The sequence below is a fragment of the Alternaria atra genome, assembly GCF_907166805.1.
Source record: "Alternaria atra isolate CS162 genome assembly, contig: 21, whole genome shotgun sequence".
NCBI lineage: Eukaryota > Fungi > Ascomycota > Dothideomycetes > Pleosporales > Pleosporaceae > Alternaria > Alternaria atra.
Genome location: NW_025091319.1, coordinates 3,546,370 through 3,569,492, shown reverse-complemented (window position 1 = coordinate 3,569,492; position 23,123 = coordinate 3,546,370). Strand labels below are relative to the sequence as shown.

At 50.2% G+C, this 23,123-nt stretch overlaps 9 protein-coding genes across 10 annotated transcripts; 6 read left to right on the top strand and 3 right to left on the bottom strand.

The window, feature by feature from the left end:
- Positions 1-51: 51 nt before the first annotated feature.
- On the top strand, positions 52-714 carry ALTATR162_LOCUS1606 (uncharacterized protein; the record flags this gene model as incomplete). Its single annotated transcript, XM_043309204.1, has 1 exon — positions 52-714. One exon carries the CDS (start codon positions 52-54, stop codon positions 712-714), a length of 663 nt encoding a protein of 220 aa, XP_043165139.1.
- Positions 715-1,983: 1,269 nt separating this feature from the next.
- Positions 1,984-3,544, top strand: ALTATR162_LOCUS1605 (uncharacterized protein; the record flags this gene model as incomplete). The annotated part of the gene is made up of 3 exons (XM_043309203.1): positions 1,984-2,184; positions 2,238-3,133; positions 3,193-3,544. 3 exons carry the CDS (start codon positions 1,984-1,986, stop codon positions 3,542-3,544), a joined length of 1,449 nt encoding a protein of 482 aa, XP_043165138.1.
- Positions 3,545-6,079: 2,535 nt separating this feature from the next.
- ALTATR162_LOCUS1604 (uncharacterized protein) lies at positions 6,080-7,163 on the top strand (the record flags this gene model as incomplete). The annotated part of the gene is made up of 4 exons (XM_043309202.1): positions 6,080-6,332; positions 6,435-7,010; positions 7,058-7,095; positions 7,161-7,163. The coding sequence occupies 4 exons, from the start codon at positions 6,080-6,082 to the stop codon at positions 7,161-7,163; spliced, it is 870 nt and encodes a 289-aa protein (XP_043165137.1).
- Positions 7,164-7,921: 758 nt separating this feature from the next.
- ALTATR162_LOCUS1603 (uncharacterized protein) lies at positions 7,922-9,730 on the top strand (the record flags this gene model as incomplete). Its single annotated transcript, XM_043309201.1, has 3 exons — positions 7,922-8,242; positions 8,304-8,544; positions 8,598-9,730. 3 exons carry the CDS (start codon positions 7,922-7,924, stop codon positions 9,728-9,730), a joined length of 1,695 nt encoding a protein of 564 aa, XP_043165136.1.
- Positions 9,731-9,815: 85 nt separating this feature from the next.
- ALTATR162_LOCUS1602 (uncharacterized protein) lies at positions 9,816-11,144 on the bottom strand (the record flags this gene model as incomplete). Of its 2 annotated transcripts, XM_043309199.1 has the most annotated exons (3): positions 9,816-10,361; positions 10,412-10,568; positions 10,636-11,144. In XM_043309199.1, the coding sequence occupies 3 exons, from the start codon at positions 11,142-11,144 to the stop codon at positions 9,816-9,818; spliced, it is 1,212 nt and encodes a 403-aa protein (XP_043165134.1). The 2 variants fall into 2 exon arrangements, with proteins under 2 accessions (XP_043165134.1, XP_043165135.1); XM_043309200.1 differs by lacking the exons at positions 10,412-10,568; positions 10,636-11,144 and having other exon boundaries at positions 9,816-10,289.
- A 696-nt stretch (positions 11,145-11,840) lies between these two features.
- On the top strand, positions 11,841-13,550 carry ALTATR162_LOCUS1601 (uncharacterized protein; the record flags this gene model as incomplete). Its single annotated transcript, XM_043309198.1, has 1 exon — positions 11,841-13,550. The coding sequence occupies one exon, from the start codon at positions 11,841-11,843 to the stop codon at positions 13,548-13,550; it is 1,710 nt and encodes a 569-aa protein (XP_043165133.1).
- Positions 13,551-14,580: 1,030 nt separating this feature from the next.
- Positions 14,581-16,705, bottom strand: ALTATR162_LOCUS1600 (uncharacterized protein; the record flags this gene model as incomplete). Its single annotated transcript, XM_043309197.1, has 5 exons — positions 14,581-14,856; positions 14,909-15,304; positions 15,352-16,104; positions 16,159-16,400; positions 16,612-16,705. 5 exons carry the CDS (start codon positions 16,703-16,705, stop codon positions 14,581-14,583), a joined length of 1,761 nt encoding a protein of 586 aa, XP_043165132.1.
- Positions 16,706-18,084: 1,379 nt separating this feature from the next.
- ALTATR162_LOCUS1599 (uncharacterized protein) lies at positions 18,085-19,086 on the top strand (the record flags this gene model as incomplete). The annotated part of the gene is made up of 1 exon (XM_043309196.1): positions 18,085-19,086. The coding sequence occupies one exon, from the start codon at positions 18,085-18,087 to the stop codon at positions 19,084-19,086; it is 1,002 nt and encodes a 333-aa protein (XP_043165131.1).
- Positions 19,087-21,959: 2,873 nt separating this feature from the next.
- Positions 21,960-22,767, bottom strand: ALTATR162_LOCUS1598 (uncharacterized protein; the record flags this gene model as incomplete). The annotated part of the gene is made up of 3 exons (XM_043309195.1): positions 21,960-22,233; positions 22,292-22,509; positions 22,561-22,767. The coding sequence occupies 3 exons, from the start codon at positions 22,765-22,767 to the stop codon at positions 21,960-21,962; spliced, it is 699 nt and encodes a 232-aa protein (XP_043165130.1).
- Positions 22,768-23,123: the final 356 nt, after the last annotated feature.

Genomic DNA, 23,123 nt, shown 5'->3' with positions numbered 1-23,123 from the left:
TGCATGGATTGTTTGGAAATTGATGGGACGTATTACTTCACTTGGCTCTGCATGCCGTTCGTCACCACGAAAAAGAACAGTTTGCCCAGAAAGGGAAATGAGAACAAGGACGTGTGGCTTAGTAAGGTCCTATCAAGCTGGGCATCTCTATTTCTTGGTACTGGAACCTATCACCACGCTATCGGCAAAGCTGTACAAGCACCAGCATATACGACGAGCATCGAGCAATTATGGATAGATATTCGCCTCTTTACACCAGCCGAAACAGGTGGGCTTCCTCCTCCTGATCAAACAGCATGGGAAATATGCGCAGTCCTGAAGCACATATTCGAGCAAGGCCCGGACCCCCTCCACAGGAGTCGAAAGGTGACATTTATTGACGAAGTTGTCTTAAACCTGTTGCCTCAAGGGCTATTGCGCGATACCTCCGAGGCTTCCAGTCCCGATGGTGGCAACGGCATGGATTACGATCTGTACTTCAGACCAGAGAGCCCCATTGTCATAATAAGCCACGAATTAGTCAATGTGTGGAACAAGATCTGGACTGCGAACGACTTCAATACGGTTGACTACCAGGCACGATACTATCGCATGCTATTAGAAAAGATCAACAAAGTCCGCATCTGTGTCAATGGAAAAACGTTCAAGACGAGAGAATTGGCTGTCGAGCTAGAAAGAGGACGGGCCGAGATGAGGAGAATCCAGAGGAGATAGGCACGTCGTAATAGCGAAGGGCTTCCCTTCCTCTCTTGGTTGGAGAGCTTTGTAGCGGTGTGGAAACACTGATCGAGCGCTCGGAGATGAAGCAACTGGTGAAGGCTCTGTGCGTTTTCGACATGTCTAGAAGTTCGATCGCATGAAGCAAAACCGTTCTGTGGCTTTGTGTACATGCACACGTCGTGCTTGACATATCTTTTCCTACGAGTTCCTCGACGCGAGGGTCGCTAGAGTAGAGCTAGTCTTACTTTTCCACGTCGCTGCGGATGCGGCGTTATACTATGGTAGCTAGCTTGCCACGGCCTTCTTGCATGCCAATCTCCAAATTGCCCGCCCGAGCAGTTTCCCGATGCTCTCGAAATTGCTGACGAGGCTTTTTCACGTTGAATCGTTCGCGAGCATTCCCATTCGTCGATGCTGTCAGGGGTAATCTTAGCCTCGGTTCGGCACGCCCTAGTCTAGACCTGCCATCTGGGCATCGACAAGAACATTTTCCTGACACAAAGTCTTGTCGATCGAACACGAATCCCCGGCACCAGCACGTCCTGTTATGCAATCGCCTTCACACCAGCAATAGTGTTCCGAAGATCGCTATCGATAGCGCTCCGCAAACGCGCCATCATAGTGGCGGATACTAAGTCTAGCTGTAAGACGAACCAGCGCTGACTACATTCCGTCCAACACATTCAGTGGCGTGCTTGGCACGGCGGAATGCGTTTCGTGAAACAGAGCCTCCGCGTCACGCCCCTTGCTGCTTCAGGCTGCGCCCCTACCGTCATTCGTCGCCATGGTCAACTTTACGAAAAGACTCCACTGCACCCCACACTCGATTGGCCAGACCGCGTCGGTCTGGCTCAGGGGCACAATGTGCACGACGGCCCCTGCATGCCAACGTGTGTCGCGGATCGCATGTTAGACCATGATGGCGCTGCCAAAGGTGCGGGAGCGAATCCCCGTGGGCGCCATGGGTTTACGAGGATTTTTTGTGCGAGGGTGCAGATACGCGTGTTTTATATTTAAACATTGAGTTGGAGATCTTTACTCCTGACGGGAGGGTTTGCTCGCTTGCTTCATTACTCACATACTCTTGCTTCTGTCATTCTTTCCCTCTCTTCATTCCTTATTCCCAGTCTCTACAAAAACGCTCTATCATCTCTACACTCTCGCTCGCATTGACCATATCCTGTCCTTTGAAAAGCATCACTACTATACACCACTTCAACTGCTGGACGGTTGCTTACTCTAAATCCGAGACTTACGGACAAGATGGCGGCGTCCAACGCTTCGACTACGAAGACGCTTCGGCCAGATAATATTGAGATACCACCTTCAACAAGCGGTACAAACAAGCCAGAGGAGGAGTTTGAAGGACCGATATCACCACGGTCATGGCGACACCGTACTGTTACCTACCAGGTCCCCTCACGGAGGCAGACCAACGGTAGCTTGGATGCTGAAGACTACTTTGTGGGTTGTTTCCAATTGCTACAGGTTTACAGCTCGCTGACAGTAAGGAATAGGTTGGTCCCCGTGACCTGTCCAAGCACAGCAAATGGCCGTATTTTATGCGAATGCACGGATCTGTCTTTCCTAAGATGATAATACCCCTCACAGTAGTAACTCTGTGGTCAACCCTGATCACATGCGTCTCGCAATTCATCTTTGAGCTCAAAGTCAGCACTCTCCTTCTGACTGTTCTCGGTTTCGTCGTCGGTCTTGCCATCTCCTTCCGAACAAGCACTGCATACGAGCGTTATACCGAGGGCCGAAAGTACTGGAGTCAGTTGATCTTCGTTAGTCAGAACATGGCAAGAACAATCTGGTACCACACTTCCGAGCGCGAAGGTGATCTCGGAAAGGAAGACCTACTCAACAAGCTCTCTGCGCTCAACCTACTTAACGCCTTTGCCTGCTCTGTCAAGCATAGGCTTCGCTTCGAACCTGGTATCGACTACCCCGATCTACGCGACCGCATCGAGTACCTGGATACTTTTGCCCGCGCTGCCGATCTCGAAATCCCTAGGCCGGGCGACAAGAAGAAGATCAAGGCTGTTGGTGAATACCTTGGTGTCACGTTCGCCGAGTCGAACCCCCGCAAGAGGATCAAGCGCTCCAAGAAGCCTCTTGGTAACCTGTCCCTCGAGATCCTGAACCACCTTTCCTGCTACGTCCACAGCATCATCGACAACGAAACGCTCAAAGTTGGCCTCTACCAGAACCAAGCTATCACCGGTATTGTACAGCTCAACGAGGCCTTGACTGGTATGGACCGTGTTTTGCAAACTCCCCTACCTATCGCCTACTCCATCGCCATTTCGCAAATTACCTGGGTTTACGTTATGATGTTGCCTTTCCAACTTTGGGATGACCTCCGCTGGATCACCATTCCAGGTTGTATCTTCGCCGCGTACATCATGTAAGTTCCCAGCCAAGCAGACATCCCTCAAGTCTACACTGTACTAACAACTTCTTTAGTATCGGTCTCTCAGCCATTGGCCGCGAAATCGAAAACCCCTTCGGACACGACGTCAATGACCTGCCCCTTGAAGCCTACTGTGAAGAACTGGAAATGGACATTGACACCATCACCGCCCAACCCGCTCCTGCCGCCCGCGAATTCATGCGTCGTGATGGCAACATGCCCATCTGGCCGCTCAGCCAAAAGAACTACCAATCTTGGGCTGCAAGGAGTAAACAAGATATTCGCGATGCGTTGATGACGAAGACCAAGGCGGATATGACGATTAGGAAGAGCTTTGCTGTTCCGAGGGAGAGTGAGAGTGAGGAGAAAGAACATCATGGTTTGCAACAACAGCATGATGCGTAGTTGGGGGAGGTTGTGACTGGTGCTTTTTTAGAAGCGTGGGGGCGCTGGACAGGTGTTTATGGGTGCGACTCTTTTCGCTTTTCCACCCAAGGTGTGACATTTTTCTATCTTTACCAAAAGGGTGTATATCCCGCATAGCGAGGATTCTTTTCACGTCGCAATACTAGTCTTTATTATACTATGCTTTTCGTCTTGTTCAAATGCTTGACTTCACAAGGAGTAATGTTTGCATTGGAAGCTAGGTCTACCGAACCGTGAAGCGTGCGAATGGTCGTAGCAAAGATGATGGATTTGTGCTGACTAGGTGAATTATGTACATTACAATATCGCTCATTAACTTGCCTTGCTGCGACCATTTGGACGATACCAGTCCTGACCGGTTTGCGTATATCTCCATTATCATCTTTACACATTCATTCTATATTTTCCATGGTCTCTTATTTTATCCCGAGTCGTTTGTACCAATGTAGGTCAATGTTATCCTGATATTGAAGGTGGCCGTCTCCACTATTGCGAATAATCTCTACATAGGACGCGGTACTATATGTTGGCGGATCGACCGATACCTGTTGCAACAGAAAGGGTGCTCTGGACTCAAACAGTGCAATTAGAGTGTAGTCGGACAATGGCCTTACTTGTTGAACTACGTCTTGAACGTGACCGGAATAACCGTCATCAATGGTAATGTATAGCTTGGCTGCTGCCTTTGCGACGTAAGAGCTACGGTTCCGCGGCTCCGAGGTCGCCGGACTTGTCGCAAGCCGGGATGATTGCGGAAAACCTAACTCTGTTTAGAACTGTTTGAATTTACCTAGAGAGGACTGGAGGGATTGCGATGTCAATGAGTAGTTGTTTATGACTCGATTGTTCACAGTCATACCTCCGTCTGGCATCTTTACACCGTGGTCGTTACATGTTCCCACCCGATCAAATGTTGGCCCTCTAGATATGGCATCCGACGAGCGTTGCTGAACACAAGCAAGTCGTCACACCACTTACAGTGTGCATGAAAGGTCATCTATTTGATGACACGAAAATCTACGACAACTCCGAATAAGATCAGAGTGGGCTTGGTACCAAACGAGTAGATTGCTGGGACTTGTAAGTACCCAGCTGCTCATTGTGGTGTTGAGGATGCGAGATGGACGACGATGGAAGCTGAAGCGACCCCCAGCAGGCTAGCGCGTTATGGCGCTTTGGCAAATGACGTCGCACCTGCCCTACGCCTTACATCTGACACTTGGAACTACTGCTCACATGCAGGCCCAGGCGATCATTCATCTAAACGGCCCGTCTGCGTCAGGCGCGAACTAATGCACCCTTCAGACTTTACGGCTCTGATATGCCTAGACCTGCTGGTTTCTGGGCATACTTTCCTCCACTCTTCACAGCTGAGCTGAGTTCTACCATATCTCAATGTCTATGGTCACCATGTCGGGCCCCCCGACTGAGTCTGCACCTCTTCAAACCATAACAACAGACATACCAACTATTGTCGAACCAGATATGGACACAGAAGAGCGTGGCCGACTCAAGCGACGTAGGCAGTCGTCACAGCACTCTCCACGCCGTGCATCTTCACCATCGCGCGGCCATGACCGCAACAGCGGCTCCCGATACCGAGAGCATCACCGCAAACACCATCGACCCTCCTCTCCGACGTCGTCCGTGTCTCCGCCTACATCCGCCCAAAAGAAGACCAGACGGCGCAGCGATGCCGAGCCCGATCATACATTCCGGGGACGAGCACGCAACAGGAGTGGGAGCAGGGGAAGGACTAGGAGCCCACTATTGGAAGCCGATGATGTTTGCGTCGAGAGCGACGATGATGTAAGGAGATTCAGGAAGAGGAGTGCGCCGCCTAGTCGGCACAGGATTGAGGAGGCGGACGAGGGAGGTGAGGTTCGGCGGCAGAGGAGTTATCCAAACCTATACAAAGAGGACAGAAGGGATTCCAAGGGTGAGGGAGAAGGGAAGGCGCACAGAGTCGGTGTAGTGAACTCGACAGAAGAGACCAAGACGGTGCCCCACTCGGTGAACTAGCTACTCTGGTATGTTTGACTTGTGTGCTTAAGATATGCGTTACAGGGATCAGTTTATTATGGTGGTCTGGTGTATATTAACTTCAACTATGTAGCAGTGTAATTTGTAATTTCGGTTGTCGAATGCCCTCCATGTTGTGACTGACTACAGCACGCGACAGATGTTCCAGTGTCTCGCTTATGTGATGGCGATGTGGCTGTGCGCGCATTGGTAGTAAAGAGAACCTGGCCCTACAAAACACAACGATGCAGTGCTCCATGCTTGTCGATTTCGCGATCACTGATCAGAGCCTTGTCTGCAAGTACAGATGATATCCGAAGGCTCCGGATTGCTCACATCAGCATCATGTCGTCTCGAAGCTTCCATACCGAGGCGCAACAAAACCGCCCCACCCCCCACGGCCCTACCAATCATTGAAGCTTAAGTCCGCCATCACTCCCGTTGGCTAACCTCCAGCCTCACCCCCTCTATTGCCTGGTTACTTACCCCGTTATGCCTCCGCCAGGCAATGAATATGCCGCCGAGCAGCTTAAGAACTCAGGCAACAAGTGCTTCAAAAATGGCGACTATGAAGGAGCCGAGGGGCTGTACTCGCAGGCCATTCAGAAGAACTCCGCAAACCCTCTGTTGTTTACGAATCGCGCAAACGCCAGGCTAAAGTTGGAAAAATGGGAAGGAGTAATCGACGACTGTATTCGGAGTATCGAGTTGTTAAAGGACAACATGAAGGCATTCTTCTATCTCGGTATGCTTTGATCCCCTGCGGAATCGCGCAAAAGCGCCACGACCGCATTATCACTCTTGCGTGAGCTCTGTATGCAAGACCTCAAGACTAAGAACAGCATAGCGCAAGCCCAACTCGCCATAAACCACCCCAACGAAGCCCTTTCCTCAGCCCTCATGGCCTACGAACTATGCACCACCTCGGCGCAACAAACCTCAAACGCTGCCACAATATCTGCCCTCGTCCTGAAATGCAAGAAAGCCAAATGGGATATCCGCGAACGAGAACGAATACGGCGGCGCGGTGATCTCCTCTCCGATCTCGAAGCGATGCTGGAGACACAGTTCAAAAAGGACATGGATGAGATAGAAGCACGTATGGAAACTGGAGAAACTAGTCGATCAGACGGGCAGGAAGAGAAAGCAGAGCGCAAAACGGAATTTGAGAAGAAGCGCGATGATTTACGCACCGCCTTCGCGATATCAGACCCGGAACATCAGCAGAAACGTGAAGTACCGGATTACCTCGTTGATGGCATAACGTTTGAGATCATGCATGATCCCGTGGTTACCAAGAATGGCAGATCCTACGAGCGCGCTACGCTGATTGAGCATCTCAAACGCAGTCCAACAGACCCGCTGACGAGGGAGACGCTCACCATCGGTGAGCTGAGACCGAATATAGCACTCAAGGAGGCTTGTGAGGAGTTCATGACGGCCAACTCGGGATGGGTTTACGATTGGTAGGTTTGCGAGACTTCATTGGTCCGCGTGTATTGTGGCAGGTATGTGGAGTGGGGTGAGAAAAGGATTGAGCGAGCGTCGAGGATGAACGCTGACAACATCCTAGTGAGAACGGTGAGGTAGACCCGGATGCGCGATGGGCGCACTTGTCTTCAGCCTAAGATGTACTACCCAATTTGAGTGTCTGGAAGAGCTTATCATGTCTGCATTGGATGGCGTTTGTTGGATGTTCTGTCTTCCATTCTTGCAAGCTTGCCAGCGACGATCCCAGTTCTATACCCACAGCTGCTCAGATATTTTCCCTCCCCTGCTTTGTTATATCAATGACAAGCTCTTATCGTGGCGCTTGGTTGTCTGGAGTCATCTGCAGCTCTTGACGGAAAAGCCAATCTTATCGGCATGCCAATTCGACGACAGCGTTTCCGTCAGCCCTCACATGTCCATGTCGGTTGGTCGATCCTTCAGGCCCACTTCGCTTACGTACGCACTATACTGCCCTGTCAAGCTCCACACTACTTTATAGCTACCTCGGCAGCCTGCAGTATGCAGTATCTAGCCCACCAAGATCTTCCGACTGGTGGCCGTGACTATACTAATTTGACTTCTAACCTAAGTCGTGAAGCCGAAGCTCCATCACATACGCTAGGAAAGCCTTGTTATGCAGGATAGTATATGCAGCCGTGCGGTCACACATGAGGGTCTCGTACCGTTTTACGACTAGTGTCGGGCGTAGAATGATGGGGTACATGCAAGAGATGAGGTGAGAGGAGAAACGAGGGGCTCTAAAACCTTCCATCTTGTGTATCAACTATTCCCCTCATATGCTCCTCTCGTTCCGCATACATCGTGAAAACCTAGCAACGCATTATGGATACACCACGTCCTTCTCCCTGGCCCCAGGCCACCAATGAACTTCTTCCGCATACGTTGTTTAAGCTTGCAGCTCAATATCCTTCCGCCACGTATGCGGAATTTCCCATCAATCCAAATAAGATTGAAGATGGGTATCGCAAGGTCACTTTCGCCGAAGTAGCGAATGCTGTCCATGCAATGGCGTGGTGGATAGAAGAGAACGTTGGGAAGTTGAGCGAAGAAGAAAAGACTGGGACACAGACGTTGGTGTACATTGGACCAAATGATATACGTTATGCGGTGTTGTGCTTAGGAAGTGTGGTCGCGGGTTACAAGGTGGGCATTCTCTCAAGATTGGCAATATGGAAGCTGAAGACTCGGCTGACAAGAGGGATAGATGCTCCTCCCATCACCACGGTATGGAACCGAGGCGCTGATCAAATTGATCGAGAGTGTCAATGCAAAAGTTATGTTAACACCGGAAATACCAATACCAGTTGCCGCCGAAGTACTGTCGAAGAAAACTATGAAGACAGTCCAGATACTGAGTGTAGAGCAAGTTCTCACATCGAACCCGGAGCCATACCCATACAACAAGACGTTCCAACAGCACTCTCACGAGCCTTTTATTTGCCTTCGTACGTACGCCTATTTTCACCTTCACCTTTCCCACACTAACATCCTCCGCTAGATACATCCGGTACAACTGGCTTCCCCAAACCCATTTTCTGGACACACGACTGGACAAACAGCGTAGCACGAACCATGTCCCTCGGCACACCATCAGGCTACAGTCTAGAGCAAGAACTTCTCTATGGATCAATGGGAGAAAGAACCATGCGAGCGATGTTCCTTTTCCCGCCTTTCCACGCCAGCGGGGTTATCGGTATGGTAATGTTTCCCCTGCAGCTCGGTGTAACACCATTTTACCCACCGACATGGACTACGCCAGCTGAGGGCGTGGAGAGTGCTCTGGTAGCGCTAGATACGATCGCCATGCGAGATCGAGGCGAAGCAGTGGATTGTGTGACCCTAGTGCCGCCCTGTCTCGAGTATCTGGGCAAACACCCAGAGACCCTACGCAGACTGAGTCAGAGAACGCGACAAGTAGGCTGGGGCGGCGGCAGCGTCAGCCGCGCAGCGAGTGAACTCGTGGCAGCGCAGGTATCCGTTCTGAACGTCATGGCATCGACGGAACTTGGTATTTGGCCCAGTATCCGTCGTAGCGATAGTGATCTATCGCAAACCGCATACTGGGAGTACACCACATTTCACCCTGCTCTCAACATTCACTTCGACCCTGTTTCCTCATCCACAGAAGGCGTCACGTTGTACGAAGCCGTCATGATACGCAACAATGGAACAGAGCACGATGGCTACATTCAACCCATCTTCTCTATTTTTCCAGAAGCAAAAGAAAGACGACTTGGCGATTTGTTCATACAACACCCTCAGAATCCAGAGCTGTGGAAACACTACGGTCGTGCGGATGATCTTCTTGTTTTCCTCACAAACGAAAAGTTCTTTCCAACGGCAGCAGAACAGAGGATTGCGAGTCATGCTGGTGTGGTGGAAGCGGCGATGGTAGGAACGAGAAGGCCGAGAGCTTCTTTGCTTGTGAGATTGGAAGATGGAGTGAGTGTAAGTGATATTTGGGATCTGGTAGAAGATGTAAACAAAGACTCGCCTGTTTATGCGCGGGTAGGGAGGGATAAGATATTGGTTGTGGAGGAGCCGTTTCCGAAAACGGCCAAAGGAACGGTGCAGAAGAAGGCTTTGTTAGATTTGTATGAGAAGAAGTTGGATGCTTTATATGAATATTAGTGGCTAGGCAGCTGCAGATTTTCGTTGCGTAGAAAGAAGAGTAAAGCAAGGAGATGGTATTGATAGCGACTATGATACTACGTTCTCACGCATTCCCGCTCAACTGCTGTTTCCATCCCGCTGGGCACGTCCCGGTACATGCCAATCCACTGTCGCTGTTCATGTTTGAACACAGTATCTTCGCAGTACCCCCATTCTTAGGCTTGATGTCGATGTTCTTGAACTTCAAACCCGTGCAAGGCGCGCTGCGACTGCAGTAGATACCTGCAGCAACGTTATATCTCGATGTACCCGTAATGTTCTCCCACGTGATGTCGCTGATTTTCAATCGACTCGAATCACAGTTCTGGTAACTGTAGATACACGGCGAAACATATATGGGTTGGTTGACGTCTTGAAACTTGATGTTGCGGAAGGTAACATTTCTGACATGGCCCTGGCCGGGATACGTCTTGATCCAGGCCGCATTGGAACTATGAATTGCAGTGATATCTTCGAAAACGACGTCGTCAACGGTCTCGGGGACGTTCGTGGGGTTGCCCATGGATCCGATGACCATGGCACCGGATTCGTAGCAGGTTGCGTTTTTGACATAGATGTTCTTACTGTTGCCTTTGACGGATATGCAGTCCTTCGGTCATGTAAGAAAATGGAATATAGGAGGGGACAATGAGGGCTTACATCGCCGCATGTTACAACCCAGTTCTTCAGTACGATGTCTTGCGAGTTCCAGCTATCGAAGCCATCAGTGTTGACAGTACCCCACTGCGAAGATGAGGTGGCATTCATGTCAAGATTTGTCATCGTTATGTTTTGAGAGTGGGCGACGAATGTATGCCTGTTCTGTCATCAGCAACTGGCTTATACCTAAGACGCTATGTTCTCTTGTTTCGCTGGAGACGTACCAGAACTGTGACTGCCTCCAGGTAATTCCATCAACCCATACATTCTTTGCTTGCCAAAGCGTCAAACTGATCGGTCTGCCGGGCATGTTGCTTCCATCACGATTTACATCATACCACTTTTGCCCGTTGCCGAAGAAGAGCGCTTCGCCGTGGCCTAACAAAGTGAAGTTTTCACCACCAAGACGAAAAGCTGTACTCCGCTGAGCGTATGTCACGCCAACACTATTGCGCACCCAATACTGAATATCGTCGCTCCAGGTCAATTTGCCACGGATAGAAATGTCACAGTTCTTGAGGGTCAAGATGTCCATGACTTTACCGATGGTGTAGTCGCCTTTTGTAATTTCGATCTGACCGTTCTGACCGCATTGTTTGAAGGCGTCCATGATGGAAGGACTATCATCCTTGGAGCCGGACGGGGTAACGGTGCAGAGAGTGCCGGTTTTGGTCATCCCAGCAAGCGCTGGTACGATCAGAAGACATAGTCGAAGAAAGATGAGGTGAAGCATTCTGTCGATCATAAAGAGATTCCCGTGCGGTAAGGAGCAGAGAGGACTGATTAAGACACACAAGCTTTAAGAATGCTTGTTTTGTGGGACCACAGCGCCCCGCAAGCAGGTAGCATCATTGTTCCAAAGTCTATACGCATGTAGTAATCGGAATAGTCTTGATACGCGATCTGAAGAATGTGATTGGTGCAAGTATTCTTCAAGATGTTAGTTATTCGGCTCTTGAGCTGTGAGCAATCTAATAGATGAAGAGGCCAGGGCAATGCTGTGGGGAACGAGTAATTGCCCTGAAAAGCTCTGAGCCAAGCGAAGATGGAGCTGGGAATAGACTCATTGGTAGCGCGTGACTGGAGGTTCAACGAGAATGGATGTGATGGAGCTAATGAGGAAGGTTGGAGAAGAGCGCGTTGCAAAGTGGATGACTTGAAGAAGAGGCGGTTAACCAGGCAACCAGAGTGTAGTGATCTACTCAAATGTATCTCGGTTTCTCGGCGCCGTGTATGGTATGGCGATGAAGCGAGATGGTGGTAGAAGGAGAAGATATGGGTGGTAGCGCGAAAATGGTACCTGATGCCAAGCCCACGTCATTGGTCGTTTCCGAGATCCCTTCCACGGCTCGAACTCGGCATCTTCATCTCGACGAGGCGATTGCGCAGCCATTGAGCGTCGCTTGGGCTGCCTGTCACACTCTTTACCATGAATACTGCCGCTAACATTCGTGCGCTACGCGTGCGGCCATCAATACCACGCTGCCGCCCATGCCATCGCGCGTTCCAGCACCCCACAAGATATGCTACGACAGCCACTGAAGCCACGACCAACGTTCGATCGACTGGTACCCGCACCAAGAACCTCATATACGGCACTCTTCTGACGCTTGGTGGCACTTTCGGCTACCTATATGCCACCGACACACGCGCAAGCATCCACGAATGGCTCGTTGTCCCTGCTCTAAGACAGATATATCCAGATGGCGAAGAAGCGCATCACGCTGGAACGCATATGCTCAAGGTGCTGCACAGCTTCGGCTTGAACCCCAGAGAACGCGGCGTGGCTGACTCGCGGGGCGATTTGGCTGTCGAAGTTTTTGGGCACACATTGAACAACCCGATCGGAACATCTGCTGGCATTGACAAGGGCGCTGAAATACCAACACCGCTATTTGAACTCGGAGCGGGAGTGGTAGAGGTCGGTGCCGTCACACTACTGCCGCAAGAAGGCAACCCGAAACCACGCGTCTTCAGAATACCCAGCCAGAACGCTCTCATTAACCGCTATGGATTCAACTCCGAAGGCGCTGAGCTGGTCGCTTCGAGATTACGACACCGTGTCAGGGAGTTTGCCTACCACGCTGGGCTTGGCATAGGCGAGGACGCAGAACGCCAGATCCTCGATGGCGAAGCTGGTGTTCCACCGGGATCGCTGCTAAAGGGGCGTCTTATGGCTGTACAGGTTGCGAAGAACAAGACGACATCCGAGAATGATATCGATGCTGTAGTGCGCGATTATGCGACCGCCGTGGGCCATGTTGGGAAGTATGCTGACATCCTGGTGGTCAATGTCTCCTCACCTAACACGCCTGGCCTTCGCACTCTCCAGAACGTCGAACCTTTGACACGGCTACTCTCTGGAGTAGTAGGAGCAGTCAAGAAAATTGACCGCAAGACAAAGCCGGTTGTTATGGTAAAAGTCAGCCCCGATGAGGATACGGAAGAGCAAGTGTCAGGTATCTGCGAGGCCGTCTGGGATTCGGGTGTGGACGGTGTCATTGTTGGCAACACGACGAAGAAGCGACCAGATCCACTACCCAAGGGCTACTTACTTGCCGAATCAGAGGCAAAGTTGCTCCTCGAACAAGGCGGATACTCAGGACCACAAACCTTCGAGCGCACGCTTGCCCTAGTCAGCAGATACAGGAAAGCACTCGACCAAGGCCCGAAGCACGTCGCACTGCCATCTGATGCACGCACCGAGAAGCCCAAATCTGGCCAGAGCACGGGTGACGAGCCCTCTTCCAGCATCCTAGAAAAGCTGGACCTTTCATCATCCTCCACCGCGTCTTCAAAAACCAAGCCAACGCTCGATCTTGACCAACCATCCTCAACACAACTCTCCTCCAACATCGATGACCTTTCCGAATCAGCACCTACCATCACCCTTCACTCTACACCGAAGACCGCACCTGCACCAAACGCACCACGCAAGGTTATATTCGCAACGGGCGGCATCACAAACGGACGGCAAGCGAGAGAGATCCTCGATGCTGGAGCGAGTGTGGCACAGGTATATACTGCCATGATCTATGGCGGAGCGGGTACTATCAGCAGAATCAAGCAGGAGATGAGGGATGACGCAAAGGAGCAAAAGACAATCACAAAGCGGTATTCGGCAGACGAGAGTAAGTAGGGGATTGTATGTTTATATGTTGACTTTACCGAATGCATTACTTAGTGCATGGGAGTATTCCAGAGACAGACTCTTCGTTTCCGGTGTATGGGTGATGATTCACCCACCAAAACTGTATCCCCTTGTACAAGACTACATGGGAGGCGACGCTCCTCTGCCATATGGTGTTGCGCTAACCTCATCTTCTAACTCCGAAGTAGCACTGGTTGCTGAAGAGCAGCCATCCAACAAACTGTCTTCTCCGCCATTTCCAGGAAAGGCAAATACAATGGAGGCACTTTCACTCTACCATTGAGCGCCAACTTGAGGAGCTTGATGTTGCCACAGGATTCCAGTCCTACTCCTTCGGTGAAGCGATCGAAGACGTACTTACGACACACAGCGCGAGCACCAAAACTCTCTTTGAACGGGACGCTCTCCACGTAGTCTTTTAGAACTGATTCAAAAGGTTTTTGGGAGCAAATCTCGGAGGGACGCCACAATGAACGCAACACTGTCAACTCTGACTGGAGCAGGTTCGATAGATAGATACGTTGTGCAACAACAGAGAAAATAAACGAACAGCTTGCTGCAACTTCACGAGTACCTATTGCTAGCCTCCAGCGAAGTACTCAGGCGTGCCAGATTGCCGAGCAACTAGTAAAATATAGCTTCAAGGAGGTACCATCGTACAGTAGATTCTACAAGCGATGTTTGGCTAAAATAGATACATAGAACATACATTTTGACGTATGAGCAAACAGAGAAAGCCCCTCTAGGGTTTTCAGGTCCGCCGGCACTTGACCGGGTACACGGGTAACCACTGCCCTGCAGCGAGGAGACGGGCCTAGCGCTCCAAACCGACGCGCTGAAAATGCGTGACATCATCAGCCTTACTCAAGCAACAACGCGCAACCTCTTATGCGACAACATATGCAACGAGCTGCATCGAAGGAGCACTTGTGGGGTTGCGTTACCATATAGAAGAGAATTGACGACAAAAGTCCCTTCCAATACCACAAAAATCAGGATTCGGGTACCGGATTGCGACTCATCTCGCGGAGAATTGTGCGATCAGGATCTTGTCCATACTGTACTTTCTGATGACGAAGCTAACGAGTAAGGCACTAGCTGAGACAGCTGTGGTCATGACGAAAACCGAATCGAAGCCTCTCATATACGCTGACAAGATGGCACTCTTCTGTGGAGTGTCTGCCATGGTGCGTAAGACGAAGATGTATTGCTCGGAATCATGAGCGATAGCTGTAGGCAGACCAAGCTCGGAGAGCTTGTCCGACATGGAGTTTGTGAAGATTGTTCCTGAAAGCTTTGATGAGGGTTAGCATCGTGTAGGGGAGTCGAATAAAAGTTGAACTTACGGCGACACCGAGCGGCATTCCTAAACTTCGAAGAAAGCCATACATACTCGCTGCCATCGCTGCGTCCTCCGGCTTGGAGATAGCCTGAATGCCGACGTTAAGGCTTGTGAGTACCATGCCCATACCGATACCCAGAACGGCAAGAAAAATTGATGTAACCACAGTCGTTGAATGCACATCGAGGATGATCTGCAATCCGCATGCAAGCGTAGTGATCACCCAACCACCCCAAATCGCCCATCGGAACCGGCCCAAACGCGTGGTTAAGACTGACACCACGACAGAGCTAGGAACTGTGAGCAGGCAGACTGGCAACATGTCGACACCTGCTTGAGTTGGATATCTTCCGCGAACACTCATGTCATAAAATGGCCAGTAGTACAAGGTCGTGAAGAGCTTGATATGTCAGCACATAGCTAGGTAGGGGCTTGAGATGAACTTACGAGCAGACCATTGACCAGCGAATTGTAGAAGGCGGCAATTGCGCTCCAACTCCCAAAGACTGCCAACGGCAATAGAGTGTGGTCTTTCCTGTAAAACTCCCAGAAGACGAACACAACGGTCCCAACAAGTCCCACGATGATGGGTGCAAGAGTTGCAGATGAGTCCCAGGGATGTTGGATGCCACCCCAAGATATTCCAATCAACAAGCTCGTCATGCTGCCAACGAAGAGCACCGCACCCAGCCAGTCAACTCGCTTGAGCTTTTCCTGAAGCGTGAGCTTCGCCACAGCATCAAGTTGCACGAAGAAGATCGCTACAACGAAGCCGATTGCGCAGAATGGATAATTGATGTGAAATGCCCATCGCCAAGATGTGCTTTCCACAAGCTTACCACCGACTACTGGACCGACGATCGACCCGATACTCCAACACCCAAGAACCATAGAGAAGTACTTCGGGCGTTGTCTCAAGGGTACGATGTCGCAAAAGATGACTTGCGTTAACGTTACAATTCCACCGCCGCCAATTCCTTGAATGCATCTCCCTCCGAGCAGCGTAGTAAAGTTGTCTGCTACCGAACATAGGATGGTACCGATGGTGAAGAAGAGTAGCGAAGTGATGAGGAGTTGTTGCCGACCAAAAACAGCGGAGATCGATGCGATGACTGGTTGGAAGATGGCCGAGGTGAGCAGGTATGACGTTCCTGTCCAGAAGGCTTCAGCTGCAGTACCATTCAGCTTCTGAGCAATCACCTATACAATGTTAGGACAATTTGACGAGATCACGGAACAATCTTCTCAACTGACAGGTAATACTGTGACTAAGATTGTAGCATCCAGCGCTACCATCAGCGATATGAAGCTCAAGCTGATCATGATCACCAACTCTTTCTTTTGCGGCTTCCACAAATCTGGCGCTTGAATCTCCCCCTGTGCTTCGATGTTGCTTTTGGACATGTTGTCGGTTACCGAGAACGTGTCACCATGTACTGGACGCGTGGTACATGAGACTGTAGGCTTTTCGAACCGGTCTAATCCACCTTTAAGATCTATCGCACAGTCAGCACAAAATTCTGCTGTAAGTTTACACTCTCAGTGGGATTGTTAGAGTGTCCAGGAACTCGACGCAAGTAGACTTTATGGCCGCCGGATTTGGCCAACAACACTTGGGTGGTGCGGGTCGAGTAGCATCGCCATACACAATACGGTACTTTGATATGGGGAGTTCGACTGCGTGGCACTGATGTAAGACACGCTTACCTGTAGTAACACCGGTGTGGCTGTCCCACATTGGACTGGGCGGTTCGCTGTACTCATCGGTAGGAGTACCGCACAATGACTCCCACCTATCCATGGTGGTCTCATTCCGGTGGTTTTGGACGGCTCTGATCATCCTTGGGAGCGAGATAAGACGAGAGAGTACTGGTCAAAGGATCACTTGGCGTGGAGACAGGACGAGTAGAACGGTATTGTCGGAGCTGATTGAACGACAGTGGTGTGTGTGTGTGTGTCGGTCAAGCTACGGACGTCGACCTCCAGTTGAAGGATTGAGGTACAGCGAACGTCCCCTCCTTCTACGGATGAGGCTCATCCCGAAGATATAGATCCTGCGGATTGAAGTTGCTACTTAGGGCACTGATCGTTTCACACAGAGATCGAGCGCATGCCTGGCCAAGCTACCCTAGCTATTCGGTAAGAAAAGCAACTTCATCCCGTTGGGGTAACAGTTGTGGCGCATCTCAATTTTTCGGCGATTGTTGATCTAAGGGTTGCTGCGACCGATCAATTGAATCCGGTGTCTGCATCAACACATGCTCTTGACCAAGTTGAGGCTCAATTATGCCAAAGTAATCGCTAAAGCGACTTGGAGATCCCAAAAACAACTGACGACGTAGTAAGCGTATGGGAAATCCGCCTTCTACGTTATCGGCTGGCAGTATCAGCCTTGCGCACCGACTCGACGAATTATATCGCTCGATCTGGGCAATGCAGCTAGCGCTGGCTCGCGATCTGCGCCATGGGGATGCGGCTCCACAATTAGACTACCCATGCACCCATGTTTCGAACAACCTGAAATGTGGCTTGCATGGCAAAAGCACGTAGTGACAGTACTCTGGAAGGGGTGCATAAGCCTCACAGACGTCAAACGCCCCCAAGACCCGCGCCTAGAGGCTTTTTATCGTTGGGAGCTGTCCCAACGCATGCAACGGCACCGGAAAGAGGACCGTGGTTGCGCATGATTTTTCGCAAGTCGGAGTGTGCGCATTTTGTCTCTTTTCAGGCGATGGTCAACCGCTGCAGTCGCTCACTGACTAGTTCCTAGATAGGAGAGTGCAAGCGAATCGGATGAAATCTAACGAGAGGTCAATCGATAGTATGAAAGCTTCCGCTTTGCATTCAGCGCCTTCAAAGTATGTCATAGGCATCAGCACGCACCCGATTGCAGATTGTTTGGTTTCTCATAGCGTGTGGCATTACGATGCATTCATCCTGCGTGCCGTAATCCTTAGCCTCTTTGCTTTGTTAACAGCCTTGAGCTGTGGTAATGGCATGCAAAGTTTCGAAGTGGTCCTACATAAGCGCGTGTCACAGACAGACACGGCTGGCGTTCCAGCAGGACAGTACTACATCCTTCACATCTATATCTCGAGACAGTCGAACCACTACCAGCAGCCTCATTGAGCTTGTCGATCCCTACTCTCGGTACCGGAACTCACTTCACCGCTGAGTATTATGGCAAACAGCAAGGCGACCAACGAAACAATCCCAGGCTTCGAGCTCATTGCTCCTTCTATATGGGAGCTTGATCCGAGATCCGCATCCGTTTTTCCTCGTCTCTCGTCGAACGACCTTGTGGCACCGTCGCTCATTCTGCTATGCACTTGGACAGGAGCCCAAAACCGATATATCGCCAAATATACAGCAGAGTACCGAACTCTTTTCCCTTCAACACGGATCATGGTTATCACCACTTCCGCAAAAGATCTCTGCTTCAGAAACTCCGCTCGCAAACAGTGGCGCATGAGACCTGCAGTAGAATGCATTTCCAACTACCAATACCTGCCCGACCAAACGGCCGAGAATGGTATTCTGCTACACGTCTTTTCCGAAGGTGGAAGTAACAAAGCCTGTGAATTAGCAGAGGCTCACTACAGGTTCACTGGAACACGACTTCCGGTCTCAGCACTATGTCTAGACAGTACACCGGGTCATCCACGATACCTGCGTTTATGCGAAGCCCTCAACAAGTCACTACCCCAGATACCGGTCTTGCGGCACATTGCTATATTGTTCGCCAGTCTAGTGCTAGGCTGCATATGGATATTATACACCGGTATCAAAGGGTTTGAGAATAACGTCATTAGCCGAACTCGACGACGTATCAACGATCCTACCTATTTTGATCCCTCGGCGCCACGTTGCTACCTCTATTCAAAGAACGATACGTTAATCGCGTGGCAAGATGTATACGAACATTTGGAGCAATCCGAAAACACTGGTATCTCTGTTATAGACGTGCCATTCGAGACTAGTGAGCATGTTGGGCATGCGAAGGCAGACCCGCGGCGGTATTGGGATGCTGTCATGGCGATATGGCAGGAAGCACAAACTAGGGAGAAGCAAACACCTTATATCACGTTATCTGAGACAGGTTGCGTAGTTTTGGACCTACCAAAATTTCCAGAATTTTCTGAAAGGGAGTGGAAAGATACTGACTCCCTACGCGATTTTTGACAGGGCCCTGTGGTAGTAAAAGGAGGGACAAATTGTTTGACACTTACATCTCGATATACCCCTCTCTTATTCAACCTAGTCGCGCTTTTAATTGCTTTATCGTATGAGACAAGCGCGGAGCTATGACTTGCTCCTTTCATGTGTTGTCTTTACACTTCCATCTTTTTTAGATACACGCTAAATGCTGGAACGATTGTACATATCTCAAGAAGCATCTTCTCGTATCTGGAAATAGCATGAAAAGTCACACTACTAGCGACATCCAGCTGCGCTGATCCGTATACCTGCAGCACCATTTCGGACGCTCTGCAGCCATCCCGTTTTACTATCGAAAAAGGCGCCAGGAAGCGAACTGTTCCGATCTAGAAGCGACACATTGCCAACCAGGTAACTGGGATTATGTCCTTTAGTTCGTGCTGTGAGTTGTAGACTATCACTGCCGGACACGCCTAGCGTAGTATCTAGCGCGAGGCTGGCTTTCAGCCTTTTAAAGTTACTCGGCACCCACCGCTTCCCCACGAACAACAAAACAACGAAAACTCAATATTGCGTTCTATTGAACTATGACGTTTCTCTCAGGCTCGGCGAGCGATCTTCAGCCGATAACATCGATACGCCGACGGATTTGCTGCAAGCTAATGCCTCACCAGCGTGTCCGACTGAGAGACTCTAGAGGGCTCATTGTAAGCTGATATGCCCACAGTTCTCTACCCTCCAACCGATACACCTTACAAAGAAATTCTGGACTATTGCATAGCCTTTTCAGCATCATTCGTCATCATGCCGTTCAGATGTACAGCCGCGGCTGTGCAATGCAAATGAACAAGATAATCGATGCCCAACGGTCAATCCTCCCATATAGGCGGTCTTCAATTACGCTATCAGGACCCAATCAAAACCTTCTGCTTGGCAGGTAATCCTTGACTGCCTTCTACGCAGTCATCTTGCAAAGGCCATCCACAAAACAAAACAAAATAAGAGAGCATTATTCGCGCCACATCTCCCTGCATCGTGTTAGAAATGGCAGCATACGCCAAGGTACTCACTGGGCAGTGACCGCCCTTACGTAAGACTATTTTAACCTCCAGTGACGAAGATGTCAAAATGCAATGCTTGCACGTGGAGTCTTGATAGCCTCACGGAAAGCGCCACACAAATCCTTAGAGATCTACAATGCACAAGTGCTGCGATCGCCGGAATTGGAAAATGGAGGATTAGTAGCAAGAAGACATACACCGATGCAAACGGTGGAGAATTCAACAACATATACACACCAAAATTCGCAGTAGGGAGGTGTCGAATAATCTAGTGTGCTCATGAAAGCCAACACAGCAGCTTACTACAGGGCCAAGAAGTAAGCAATAAACGCTAGGAATCGAGCGGTTTCGTAGAACGTGTACGTGAGCGCCTCGGTTTACATTTGACCATTTTGTTCCATTCTTACTAGAAATGCTTAGATCAACGCCGATTTAACATGTTTTGTACAAGGAGCGGTATTTACTATCCTCTATCTTTCAGTACTGCTGTATGAAGTGGATAGAAACCATGAAACCACCCCAAAGCTTTCTGTGCCTCCTCCTTCCACTTGAGAGTCTCATCTTCGAGTTTGATCAGTCCCAGAGATATCTTCCACAAGATATTAAGCAACCAAGGCAGTGAAGGCAGTCCTATGCCATCTTTACATTGACAGGACTGGATAACCTTAAGGCTAATGAGCACAATGAACTTGCATATGTCAGTGTTGGATAGGCTTCCGGCTTCAGATAACTGTTCCGCAAGATGATTGCATTTGATGATCATCGGAGCGTCGACCCACTCCGTCGTATAGTCACAGTCCACCCACCGCCAACGATCGTGTAACAGCTCAAGACAGCCAGTCTTTCTCTGTCCGAATCTTGCAGCTGACTTTGTCCATGTACAGCCCCACTTTCATTTTCACGAGGAGATACCCAACCATTACGCTCTTGCCTGTACTAGCTGCAGCCTGAAGTACGCTAGGTAAGCACTTCATGTCGTGACACCAGGGCTGCTTGAGGGGGTCCGTGGTAGAGTGCAAGATGTGGTCGACGGCCCTAAAGTTACCGACTGCTGCAGCCGCAGCTAGAGCGTCAGAGACAAATCGGGAGAGTGTCTCGACATGATGTTTCCTGAGCCAAAGGAAAACATCTTCCCTGAAACGATCATTAGTGGCTACGATGGCCCGTATGAGATCCAAATTGTATTGCTCCCGAAGCTCGGTAGCCTCATCTCCTGTGGAGGTAAAGCGCATGAGAACATCGACGAGCTTGTTGACTGTCGCTGGGATGATATTCCAGTAGCCATGCAAATTTCGAATGTGATTTAAGAGGTAGACCCTTGTGTTTACATTTGCGGTTTCTTTCGTTGGAAAGGTGTCTCCTTCGGTTCAAGATCGTTCGGCTTGCGGTAGGTGTTGTTGGCTTGCTACCGAGCTGGGTCATCATGGCTGCCGGCCCCTTGGGCACGTCGCCTCCGCTGAGTGCAATGCAACCAGGTCGCCGAATCCATGGCGCGACGTGTGTGCTTGTATTCGATGCGTCTGCGATTCAGTCGAGTGTTCATAGCATGATGGGTTGGAAGCTGGCCAATATCGATAAGGGGTGAAGCTGCTCAGCCAATGACAAATTAGGTAAAGTAGCAATTTTTTCATTGGTCACTTTCTTTGCATTTGCAGCTCCATGCTCACGTACACGCGTTTCTCAGCACTCAGTCAACTAATGTTCTCTCGCGGGAGTGTGTAACACGACGTACAGCCTTCAAAAGCAAACACCGCGAGATTTACTATGATTTGGAAAGTTCATTAATCGTCGCTGATTTTCTCTAATCCAACACTCCGGTTTCAACTCATTACAATCTTAGTTTCCATTGATTTTGCTCTGCAAGAACCTAGGCGCAGGCCCGGCAGCCTCATCCGCGTAAGAGAAGTGTGCGGCAGTAATAGTGAGCGTTCCGACACAAACCAAGTCACCAGTAGCACAATATACCTCCAAGTCATCGCTGGGGTAGCTAGGAATATTACCACGATTCTGGGCGTTCTGAGTGTAACCGAAGAGCACGATACCCTTGACCTGATTGCGAATCGTAGTAGAGAGCTTGGGGATAGCTCCCGCAATAACAGCTGTACCTTGACTGCTGAGATGTTAGTCCGAGAGCTCAGAGTAGAAAGGTATACAAAGAAAGTACGCACCTGTAGCCACCAGCAACGATGGAGGTGTTAGGGCACTTCTGATTTGCTTGCTGGAAAAGACCGACAGCCTCGTTGATAGCAGCCTGTGAGGTACCGCCGGGCAAGGCATTAGAGCCCAGATCAGCCAAGTATGGGCCACCAACACCTTGGACCCATACACCACTTGCGCCGTAGGTGCGCTCAAGAGCACTAGCTACTACAGGGCCAGTAGAAGCGCCCTACCGACATGTCAGTCATACAGCTCCAGTTGCTTGTAATACGCGACATACCATATTGCCAGTTTCCGTGGATGCGCGGGCGAAGATGAAAATCACCTTTGGACAAGCTCCTGCTCGTCCGTTCTCAAGTTCGTTCCTGGTGCTCGTGCCGAAACCGAACTGGCGAGCTTGGACCTCGTTTTCTGAGAACTGAGCTGTCGAAGATACAGGCGACGCTGCTGCAAGGGCAGTCATCACGGAAAGAGCGAAGAATTTCATCTTGATGTCTTGTCAGGCTGGGAATGCTGAGACATAGAATGTGAATGAGGTAGTAGTAGCGATGGTGAGGCTCAAAGGTATCGTTGTAAATGGCGAATGTCTTCCAAATATTTATCCTTTCCTAAGGTATACAATGTTGTTTAGCGATCATTCACTCCCCGCCAAACTTGTAGAAGCCTCGGAAGAAGAGATGAAGTATTGACCGCCATTGGATCAGTGTTTGTTCACGCTCCAGCACTTGCAGATCTCCGTGTCCACTCCTCACACCTGACCTTCTTCAAGGAATCTCAATTCGGCCGTAGCTGCGTAATTCCGAGCCAAACTTGCCGACGTGCCCTTACAGCCGCCACTGTTAG